The sequence below is a fragment of the Neopsephotus bourkii genome, unplaced genomic scaffold, assembly GCF_033783945.1.
Source record: "Neopsephotus bourkii isolate Nb327-2 ecotype Australia unplaced genomic scaffold, CSIRO-AGI_Nbou_v1 NB_379, whole genome shotgun sequence".
Classification (NCBI taxonomy): Eukaryota; Metazoa; Chordata; class Aves; order Psittaciformes; family Psittacidae; genus Neopsephotus; species Neopsephotus bourkii.
Genome location: NW_026900884.1, coordinates 445,492 through 457,768, shown reverse-complemented (window position 1 = coordinate 457,768; position 12,277 = coordinate 445,492). Strand labels below are relative to the sequence as shown.

Here is a 12,277-nt window from a genome sequence, read left to right as displayed (position 1 = left end):
GATAAAACGAACTGCTTCTCCTTCCTCCATATCCATTTGCTAGAAGACAATTTGTATTTACTGATTTTGTTAATCTGCAATTATTTGTGATATACAAACTGTCTGCTCCAAGGACAGTCTGGCATTTAATTAAGTGGTTTCAATCCTCATCTTTGCTGCCATCTGTAGGTAACGTGGAGTGGTACAAAGGAGACAAGGCAAGTTTTAACCTGGTCAGGTATTAGTCCTGTGATCAGAACCTATGTCCATAGGAAAGCATGGTGTTCCTGTTACCTGTCCCTCCCGATGTTAGTGTTAAAATTAGTCAGAAAAAGAGAAAACATACAAGAACTTGGCTTTGTCTCTCCCTGTACCTCAAAGAAACTTTGCAACTGAAGAAATTAAAAAAATAAAGAAGAAAAATCAAGCTGAGGATCCATGCTATTTTACAGCACTGTTACACCATGGTATGCACTGGAACACCTGTAGTTTTGACTATAAATATGTAACCTTATCTAGGTGTTCCTGCTCCGGCAGGGGGATTGGACTAGATGATCTTTTGAGGTCCCTTCCAATCTCTAGCATACTGTGATACTGTGACTATAAATATTCCTGGATGTATGTCTGGTAGCTGAAATTATCTTTTTCAGGGGGATATGAAATATTTTAGCAAAACTGTTACTGCAAAGAAAACTCTGCATAAGAAAGATAAGACAAAAGCAAATAAGTTGATCTTGTTTTTAAATCCATTACGATGAATTATGGAAGTCTGAAATTAAACAAGTGAGGCCAGAAATTTAAGTATTTTATTTAATGACTGCACAATTCTAATACATAAAAATAGATACTTAGTAATGAACAAGTTTATACAAACCAGATTTCTTTTGTACGGTACAAAACAATGATGGAGATAAAAAAAGACTTGCTGGATTACAGGGCAAGACAAGAACAGCAAAACATCATTGAAGAAAAGTTTTAAAATGATCAGAGCTTATTTCATAAATACAGTGCAATGCTTTCATTTAACAAATACAAAATTTACTATTTAATTTATCAACATCAGGAAATATATAAAATGTCATTGAATGACAATCGTATTTAAAAACTGATGCAAATACAATAGCCTTTTTAGAATTCTGAGGTAATATTACACAGTAAATCAAAAAAGCTTCGATAAATAAAACTAAACCCAAGGCAAAGTGCAATTCAGTGAAAATAAGAAGATAAAAGCTTCTTTTTAACAATAATACATAAATAGTTATTAAAAGTGGACTTATGCCATAAAAAAATATTTTGGCTAATTTGCCATGTTTTCAGATAAACTGTATAGCTATTTATTCATAAGCCAAACGCCCATGAAACCAATTCTACAGAGAGGGGAAGGGGGGCATGCCTTTGTTTCCAGATTTCTTACCTACTTCCACATTTCACTATTAAAAATCTAACAGTGCTTGAAGCTATTTAGTTCATTCAGTGCAATGGTGAAAGTTTCATTTATTTCTTAGTATCTGACATCCGGGGAATCAAAATTTATTAAAAAAATCTACATTTGGGAAAGCAATGTAAAATGCACAAGTGCAAAGTGCTGCTTTTAACACCCTCCATGCTAACCTAGTTTTCTTCCAGGCTAAAGTCAATGGAAACTTTCAGATCAGTTTCAAGGAGAGCACAATGAATACAATGACAAATATTTTAAAATATCCTACTATTTATCTCTGCTTTAATAAAACAGTAAAATCACCAGTACCTTCTCTACGAAAAAGAATAAAATTTACACGCAGCTATTGCAGAAAATCCACAATGGCTTTGAAAATATGAATTAGGAAGATTAATTTGTTCATCATATATAAATATGTTGGTTGTATGCAAATAATACAGAAAGGGAAAACAAGAATAGTAAGATATTTTACCCTTATTGCAAATAAGTAATTGAGTACAGTCTCCACAAGATATTTAAGCATCCATACCCCAGAAGGTCAATGCGGATAGCTGACAGATGCCAAAGTGTCTTGAATGATCCGGGCCTCATTCAGCTAAAAGAAAAATCTATAGAACACACAGCAGCTATTCATATTTAAGAAAGTACTGTACTGCATGCTGATAAAGTCTTTCCATTTAATGAATAAAACCCAGACTTATAATTACATCTGCATTTTAGAACCAGTTTTTTCCCCCAGCTCCTAATTACTAACTCAGAGCAGGCACACCAAGAATTCTTTTCATGTAGTTTGTGCAGTGAAAACCACAAAACATTGTCTTTGAATGCTGGCCTTCAAGTTAATGAAAGCTTCAACATTCTTCAGAAATGTTATTGTACTCACTTTTGTCACAGCTTACTTAAGACTTTTAAGAAAGTTGTTGAAAAAAAAATGATAGCATGATATACTTTCAGTTTTCCATGTGTTGCAGATTTAATTCTTTTCCTGAAATATTTCACCATATGTAGAATGTATTTTAAATACCTAGTTCTGTTTACTATAACGCTACAGTAGATCTGGTTAGTTTGCTGTCAAAGAATGAACACACAAGCTGCTTAACACCTGTAGTTTGAATCTGAATCCCCTCAAACTGAAAAAGGTTTTCACTTTTAACACTCTTGTACAGCCAAGTGTAAAAGCTGAATATAGAACATCCAAAACCATCCAATATAGAACCTCTTATTCATAAAAAATATTTCTTTAGCAGTAAATGGCACTATCAAAACCCTATTTGTTTCCACAGGCAGTTATTTACATGCTTCTTAGATAGCCTGTTTCATTGAGAAGGAAAACCAGAATATTAAAACTGCATACATTTTATAAAGACTAAAATTCCTATTTGCCTTTGTGAAAATATGGCTACATGCTGTATGTTATATTTTTTCCTATTATTCATGTTAATTGAAAACATTCTACCACTGGGATTAGCTAATAAAGAAATATTCTGTATACTATATCCCAGTAGGATACCTGCAATATAAAGCAATTATGATTAATGATAAAGTGCTATTAAATAAAACCAGAAATAAACTATAACTTAGAAATTGTCTTAGTCAGGTTTCGTTTATCAAATGGACTAGCTTTTTGTACAAAGAAAGCTACTTTCTGTGACAAAGCAAGCAGTAAATGTATTGCCATTCAGGAAAAAAAAATACACTTCATATTTAATTAAAAGAAAAAATCTACACTGGGTAAGACTGGCACAGTATCAAGAGACATAACAACAAAAAGCTTAAAGGCACAATCAGAAGAGTGAATGCTACATAAAAATGCTGTTCTTGAAGTATTTCATTTTATTCTAGACCAAACCCCTCTGCATTTGAAATTCCAATGATCAACTTTTGCTTCAGTTCCTTCTTGTTCTTGTAAGGAGGGAGACAAAGCTGGTTGAAGCAGGTATGGGCCACAGGTAACCTAAGATCATTAAAACAAACCCCAATAAAACAGGTATCATAATAATACAACAGTAGCAGAACACTGCCAACTGCCTACATGTTTTCAGTTAAACACTACTTAAATAACAAACCCTGTAAAAGGAACATTTATCCTCATGTTGTTGGTTCAAATTCTCTTGAACACAAATAACATTGCTGGTGGCAATATGGATCTCAGGTGAATTTGTTTGCCTGGAACTGCCTGCCTGCCTTTCTTTTCCTTCAAGGTTTTGGAAACTTCTGGTACCACATGACTTCAAAATCAGTTTTTTCTCCAAACACAAAATCTGAGTATAATCAGAACCCACAACATGAAGAAAGAAGGTGGGTCCTGCAGTAGGAATAAAGGCACCTAGATGAAACAAGGATATGAAACTCCAAGTTCAGCTTGGTGAAACACTTCCCTACAGACACATGCCTCAGTGCAAAGTAGTGAGGAGCTGATTAAAGCCCTAGAAAAACAACAGTTCATAAATTTTCATCTTAGCCATACCAACACCTTCAGCTGTGAGTTTTTTCTGAGAGCTGAGTTTGAAAATATATTGCAGATACCTCTTAGGATTGCCTGACAAACACTAGAAGCTACACTCACTAGAATGGATTAGTTTGATGAGAACTGATCTTCACTAGCAGAAGCATTTGTTTTGCCATCAGTATGAGATGCCACTAACATCCTGCTTCATAGCTACAGGCAATAACCTATGTGATCTTCTTGCCCTTTATATTCTCAAGTGACATGCAGAACACTGAGGATATAGACTTGGGCTTGTCCTTGTCCTACAACTGATTACTTGTGGGGAGAGAGGAGAAAGGCAGTGAGCTGGAGCTCAACCTGAGATTTGAAATTAACCCAACACTGAAAATTTCTAAAACTTGGCCACTTAAAACTTAAGTTTTAGTAGGTGACTCAAAAGCTCTCTAGCTCTGTTTTCATTAAAGCTCTTAAGTCTTTTGCATGGCAGCATCTTGGCCTTTGGTCATCAGCAGATGTTCTTGAAAGCAGGTGGAATTCCCACAGATTTGGATACCCAATCTACTTCCCCCCTCCTCGCCCCTTAAACAAGCAAGCAAAAATCTATTATCAGACTGGAATCACGTGCTTCAGAATTTGGAAATTTGAGAAACTGGATATTCATTTGGCAATTCTTATTGCTGTTGTATTATTTGATCCAATTGTGTGAGCAATGCAATGCCAACATGTCTACATTCATCCCTGCACAGGCAGTCTGGCTGCAACAGTTATCTTGCAAAATAAAGACCTACATGATTTTAAAATGCATGCTAGTTCAAAACACTCCCATTTTTAAGAAAAAGAACAATTTACAGGAGAATGGACTTAACAGATTCAATGTTGGTTGATTTTTCTTTATTTTGCATTAGATATTCATGTTCCTTTAACATGTTACTGGAACCAGTTATTAGCTCATTGAATAAAGCATTAGAAATACCACAGTACTGAGATAAATCAAATTTAAAAACAACCCCAAAATTTATTTTGCTTATGCATTTAATTCAGCTCTCCACAGAAAACCCAACAAAATTTTGTCTAAAAATATAGTTCCATTTAAGTATTTTGATTACCCTAAATGTTTGAGAACTCTAGGTAAAGCCAATAATTACTGCTTAGCAGCAATTACTGCTTAGCCGTGAGCTTTTCTATACAGCTCTCCAAATTATTTAAACTGACTTCCTAGAATCTTGAGAAGGAAAATAGTAGCTGGGACATACGTAGAATTTCTCAAGTCAATTCAATACAAAATAAAACACTACCAGAAGCATAAGAACTTGGCACGAACAATTAAACCTTCACAACAAAATTACAAGGCTGCTTTGATGCTATTTCTTCGGAGCAACCTGTGTATCAGGTGTATACTTCCTCAGCAGAGACCCTAAAGAAATGCTACAACTTCTCAGCCATACGTGTTAAAACTCTTATTTGGACCATCAAGAAAGAATGCAAGCATTTTCTGCAGCTTCAGGGGCTGCTATACATAGTGACAGACTTGAATTCAGAAAAATTCATGGTGATTCACAGTATATTTCCATTAGCTCAGCAGTCATGTTAGAAATAATAAATCATTTATTTGAATGGAAAAGATGCAAGGGATCTCTACAAATAAAGAATTCCCAGCCTCAAATGTGAACATTGACTGAAGAATCAATATGGTAATAGATGGTCACCTGCAGAATTTATTCAATCAATAATAACATTTTGAAGACAAACTAAAGAATTCCATGCAGTTTCTTCCTTATATATTAGCTTGCTGCTCTTTAAAAAACACATTCAAGAGCAATAAGGGTTCTCAGGAAAAAATTTAACAAAAAAATATTTAAACATCCAGAAAATTACTTACCAGTTAGTGGATGTTTCACTCTTTGAAATCTTGAAATTCAAGTCAGCCATTCCTCCCACAGGTACTCTATCACTTCCAGTAGCAAAATGCAGCAGCTTCTTTTGAAGGTCAAGAGAAAATCCAAGCACTACATCCCAAAAGTATCTATGTTCAGGGCAGAGGGAGAAGAAAATGGTGTAAGATGCAATATCGTGACAAAACACTGTGAGGATAATACAACCACAAGTACTACATGACTTAAACAGGGGAAGTTTAGATTGGATATAAGGAGGAAATTCTTTTCTGTTAGGGTGGTGAGGCACTGGAATAGGTTGCCCAGGGAGGTTGTGAATGCTCCATCCCTGGCAGCGTTCCAAGGCCAGGTTGGACGAGGCCTTGGGTGATATGGTTTAGACTGAGTTGTCCCTGCCCATGGCAGGGGGGTTGGAACTTGATCTTAAGGTCCTTTCCAACCCTAACTATTCTATGATTCTATGAATGTCACTTACCGAGAACTTATAATATATAGGACCTCAGTAGTATACTAAAATGTAAGGTTAAATGAATCCCTAAGGACTGGACAAGTAAAATGTTTTAAAAATTCTGGACTGTTTTCTTGTAAAATGATGCCCAAGCCTGTTTTTCTGTAAAAATACAAATTCCTTCTACTCATTAATACAAGCGTCCTTAGTATTAAATAGACTTGGAACAGAACAAGCATATTTAGAAGTCTGAGTTTTATTTCTGTTATCCAGACTTCACTATGCAGGTTTTGAAGCTACTCTTTTCAAACTACCTCCCTTTCAACTTCATTATAGCCTTTTAAAGGTATCCAGCAACACATTATGCCATTAAGGATCTAACTCTTCCTACTTGCAGATAATTTAATAGTGTCCTTGTCTTATTTGGAAACAGTTTATAAAACTTCAATCATACTCAGATTGTCCTTGAGAAGATTATTCCCAACCTAGTATACCATTCTATGATGCTTTTAAACTCAGTAATTATAAAGAAAAAAATTAAGCCTACCGTATAGTGAGATCAGTTTTTTGGTAGCCCTCATATTGGGTACTCCTCTGTAAAGCAGACATATCCAGTTCAGGACTGCCACAGACAAGAATTTCAACCTCTTCTGGACGAAGTAACTGCCAGAATTAAATTTATTTTTTTTTTCTTAATGAGCAATGATTCTACTAGGTTCAGATTCAATTTTTCTTTTGGCATTACAGAAAAAAACCCAAACAATCTCATTCAATATAAATCTATAACACAAACTGTTTTATAGAAAAATTAATTCCTTAGTACTTTCAAGAATCTTACTACTGTATATAATAAAAAGCAGATTACTGGATAACATAATATTTTAATACATTTCTTTTTTTCCTCACTGTTTCATTCTAACCTTTATCACACTGACTCAATTGCTATATGATTAGATTACAAATGGGTCAGGAAGAAAATTAAATTTGTACACATATGGAATTCAGATGGAGAGTCTTGATCTCAGTTTTAGCTACAACTCCCATTTCATTTACACTGAAAAGTCCCAGTGTAGGCTGCTTAGTAGTGGTGGTTGACAGAACTTGACTTTTAGTTGTACACACTGCTGCGCAAAGCAAACACACATAACAATAAACTGTGTTTAACAACTGCTAAAGGTTAACACCTGCAGAATCTATTTATTCATTTATTACAACATCGTTAAATTGCATGGGAACATGTAATGGCACTCCAATGGATTTTCATTCTCCTTCCAGAACCTTCCCTGCAGTTAGTCCCATTTCACTTTGCTGAAAGTGTGTCATATGTGGCTAATGTCACAGGAATGAAGCAAATCTCATGGAAATTGCAATTTTCTTTCTCACTGCACAGGGCATGATGTAAATTACAGAAGGCATTCCAACCACCAAACAGGACTGAATACAGAAGAATGTTTAATCTCAACCTCACTGTGTGTTCTGCCTGCAAAAAGTAATAAGCTTTTTCAGAGGAGTCACTTAAGAGCACAGTCACAGTTGCTCTGCTGTTTATAACTGTAGAGAAAACAGAGAATCCTTATAAACATGCACATGAAGTATCTGCAAATGCATACTAATAAATCTAACCTGTGGAGTTTTATTTATCTGCTTTTAATGGAACACTATGGAGACCAGCTGGATTACCTGCTTAATTTCTTCTGTTTATGTTGGATTCATCAACTACTAATTAATCAATATTATTCTTGAATCCTAAAATTATCCAGCATAATTTGTGTGATTTAGATGTCATTGTCACATATTTGAAATAGAAAAGTCACATTTAATTTTATTCTTACCAGTAATGCATATGAAGCACAGACACTATGAAATCCATAATAGAAAGCTGCAAATTGTTTGTAGATTGATTTGTTGAGAAGAAAATCAACATAGAGCTGTACATACTCTAAAAAAAGAAAAAAACATTTTATTTTGTTTTACAATATAATCATTTTAAATAATCATTTGTTGTGCTCTCACAAATTATATTGCATTAAGAAAAATGGATATATTTCATTTTAGTTACTATAAAATTGGTAGGCATACCAGAAAGGGCCAACAGTAACTTCATTTTCACACTTTGTTAAAGAAAACCTAGGCTTATAAGAAGGAAAAAAAGGACAAACTTAAACCTGCCAACATGTGTAATTAATATGTACTGAAGTACCTTTCCTATTCTGATTTGTGACTGGAATTTTATCTCCATTTGGCTTTAAGTTGTAAGATTTTATAACACCAAATTCTTCCTGAAAAACCTGGAGAAAAAGAGGAGGCAAGTTCAATACTGGAAAATACATTTTTATACCCACAAATTACAAAGCTTGTATTTATTATTTCATGTATTTCCTCCACCTCTCTCTTTAGCACAAGCTGTAATTCTGAGGGTTGTGGGGTTTTTAAAAGTTAAATATTACAATTTTCAAAAATTGCTCAAGAAATTGGTATTCAAAGTAGAAAAACTGACCCTGTTACACAGTGCCATATCAAACTAACCTGTAGGCTCTGGAGCCACAGAGTTTTTAACAGAAAAGAACAATTTTGAAGCATCACATACAATTAAGAAGGTACTTGTTGCACTGCAGCTCACCTAGGAACTCAAAAGTACCCACTTAACTAAAATTCTCATATGGTCTGATAATAATGTAATTCAAAGCTGAGGTAAAAAAAAAGGTCAATACTAGTCCGATAAACATTCACAAGCCAGCAGGAAATTTTACTAACTAGTATGTATTCTAAAACAATGAATAAATGAAAAAGGCTTTCTTGATTGAAGTAACAGTTAAGACATACAGGTCAGGCAAAATTACTGTAATTTGAACAAGCTATTGTTCAAGGGAGATTTCCAGGAAAAAAACATGTAAAATAACCAGAGTAAGCTTTGGCTAGCATCTGAGTTCGCAAAAGGAATTGTTTTGCAGCCAAATAATTCCACAGACAAGGTCATCAATTGCAAGGCGATTTCAGATCAAGCAAAGAGCTGGAAAAGCACCAGCAGCTGGCCATGCGACCCTGGCAGTCAGCACTCAGATCAAGCTGCACTGCCAGAGGACAACAGCTTAAAGCCTCTAAAAGGAACCAGCATCTATATGCCTTAGTGCTCCAGGACTAGACTGGTCCTGAGGCAAGCTTTAGTGTCCATGCAGTTATATTCCAAACAATCAGCAATCACAGAGTAGTAGGCCACTCCACTGAAGAAACATTGGTAAAAATCACTGACCGAGTTTGAGAATCACTTATAATTGTGTATTTAATGACCTGAAAGGTTGAGTAAAAATCCTCTTCAACATTGCCTTCATAGGATAGAAGTTCACTTAGTCCATGAGCCAGTTCCTACAACATGAATAAAAACTCTTCAGTAAATCTACAAAACTAAGTGATGCACTTTGCAAGGATGTGCCAGAATCACCACTTTATACAGAAAGGATTTTGGGAAAAGCCGTATATTCAAAATATGTACACAAATAAAATTCACTGCTTAATTTATGTATTTGTTTGTTTATTTATTTTTATTTAAGTACAAACTCACACTTTTACTCTGGAAAATGTGTCTAGAATACTCCTATCTTATTTTGGTATTCTAACTTCAAGCAGATCAACAAAAATTCTGCTATGCTAGAAAACGTGGAGGATTTCAGAAGAAAAGGCAACTATCAGCCTGCACTGGAAAAAAAAATGTTTTCAAACAGATTATCATCCAAACATTGAATATAAATAAAACAGGTTTCAACTCAGTAATTTTTAGCCTCTTAAAAACATTATACTTACAGGCATAATCTGAAACAGGTCATCTAATGTGACAGCACAGATGCCTACAAGTGTGTTATGATCACAGGGAACAATGGGAGGACTCAATAATTTCTTGTAACAGCAAGGTGGAAAACGAATATCCAAAGTGATGCTATTATACACAGCAAGTCCCATAAGCTATACAAGTGAAACGTTAAGGGCAAACTCCACACGTCTTTATTATAGTTAATATTTTAGCAAACTTGGAAAAGTATTTTAAGATTTTACTTAGCATACTCTAATATATGCTAAACGGAAGGAATTGTATTTATATTTTTTTATGACTGATAATTCTAAATGCAGTTCTGTACTATAATTAAGTAGTTGTTGAAGTGGTCAAATGATGCACATTGACAGAACACTTGATAATCTTTTTCATAATATTCTATACAATCATTTCCAGAAAAAAATATTCAAAGTATTGTTATGAAAAAGGTTTTTAAGAAGAACTTCAGATATCTATTTTTTATCCCAAAATTCTAGAGAGAGCTCAATATAGGATTTTTATGAAAATAAATCTAAAAGCATAAAGACAAACCCACACTGGCACTACAGCTCATCAGCTAGCACATTTAAGTGTACTCATGAAACAAATCTGAAATTACACCAAAAATTTTACCAGCTTCTGACTAGAAGAGAATAGTTCAGTTGGAAGAGACCTACAATGATCACTTGGTCCAACTACATTCAGTAAAACTGGGACATCACCATCTCATCTTGGTGGAGTTAAAAGAATATATTACCATTAATCATTTGTGTCTGACAACTTAATATATGAGTGCAAAAGAAAACCTATGAAATGAACTTGCTTCCATTCAGTTACAAAAAAAAAAAAGAGTTGTAAGTACATACATCTTAATTTTTTGACTGTAAAATGTACCATGTACCCACATACCACCATTTGCTTCCTATTTTTAGTTCACTTGCTTCTATGACATTCTTTTTATACATTTAAAATGGAACACACTTGTATATACAAAACTGAATGAGCTTTAATTGATGCCTTATTTCTCCTCTGCACCAAGTCATTTAATGACTGTGTGCTTAGCACCGTTTAGCACACATAAAAGGATACAGCTCCAACCAGTCGGAATTCAGAATAGTTATCACACTTAAAGCTGCTGAACCAATGGCAGTGTGAGTCCTTGTGGTAGGTGAACATGCCTGCAGAACAGGAACAGTGGTCTTTACAGAGCCTGAGCTTCAATAAAAAGTCATACAAGACCTCACCTTTCTCAAACACGCAACTTTAAGAGTGCTCCTAGGAGCAGACTTATCTCCACATTTGTTCTCAGCCCCATCTTCCCACCCACGTCAGGAGCCTGCAGATGCTTGGGTGAGAACCATGAAGGGTAGTGCCAAGACCAAAGCAGGCTCAAGCCCTTCAGCCCTTTGGAGTGAAAGAAACCAAAGTTCTTCAGCGCCTCCAGTCATGGATATTCCTGCACTGTCTCTGTGCAATCTGTTTCTTCACTGTACTTCATCATCAGTGAAGCCAGAAACGTTAATTGTCTAACCAAAAATTTTCTTGCTGCAATGTAAACCATTTCTTCTTCCCTTTCTGGGTCAATAGCAGATGACAGTCTTTAAAAATGCTGGTATGAGCCCCATAGTACAAATAGCATAAGATTTACCTTCTTAGAATAGAAAGCTCTAAAAAGTTTATCTTATACATACACTAGCAGCAAAGGGGTATGTTTCATATTTTCTGTCAGAAAATATCAGAGAAGTAAAAAAAAAAATAAAATAAATCAAACCACAAATACCCTAAAAAAGCCACTCACTGGTCTAAATGACAAGCTACATCTTACTGAAATCATCATTATAGACTAGATTGACTGCTATTTGTGGACCATTCTGTTTTAAAGAGTGATAGAAAGTAAACACCTATGTAATGAAACCACATAACCAGCTTTCCGATGCCTAGATGTACTGGTCAGAGAAGCAAGAAACACTATTTAAGTGAGCACTACCAGTGAAATCAACTTCAGAAGTGCAGTATATTGGATAAAATGTGATAAGTGGTTTTAATTTGTTGGGATTGAATGGCACAACAGTTTATTATTGTTTCCGCAGTGTACAAACCAAAGCACTGAACAGCTCTAAGGACATGTTGTAAGCAGTAGCTCACTGCATCTGTGTTTGAAGAAAAAATCGGGGAAAAATAATATTTAAATGAAAAATCAAACTCCTTTAGATTAAAAAAAAAAGAAAAAAGAATAAAAACCCAACTGGTGACTCAAGGACATCTC

The 12,277-nt window shown here is 34.8% G+C and overlaps 1 protein-coding gene across 2 annotated transcripts in view; it reads right to left on the bottom strand.

Moving 5' to 3' along the window:
• Positions 1 to 760: 760 nt before the first annotated feature.
• Positions 761 to 12,277, bottom strand: part of HECTD2 (HECT domain E3 ubiquitin protein ligase 2) — a 40,770-nt gene continuing 29,253 nt past the window's right edge. For both annotated transcript variants that reach the window (XM_061348947.1, XM_061348948.1), the window contains 8 exons: positions 11,101 to 11,189; positions 10,005 to 10,163; positions 9,495 to 9,569; positions 8,407 to 8,494; positions 8,039 to 8,145; positions 6,754 to 6,869; positions 5,746 to 5,889; positions 761 to 3,371 (listed from right to left, as the gene is read on the bottom strand). In XM_061348947.1, coding sequence (XP_061204931.1) covers positions 3,251 to 3,371; positions 5,746 to 5,889; positions 6,754 to 6,869; positions 8,039 to 8,145; positions 8,407 to 8,494; positions 9,495 to 9,569; positions 10,005 to 10,163; positions 11,101 to 11,189 — 899 coding nt within the window. In that variant the 3' untranslated portion in view covers positions 761 to 3,250. The remainder of the gene's footprint in view (positions 3,372 to 5,745; positions 5,890 to 6,753; positions 6,870 to 8,038; positions 8,146 to 8,406; positions 8,495 to 9,494; positions 9,570 to 10,004; positions 10,164 to 11,100; positions 11,190 to 12,277) is intronic.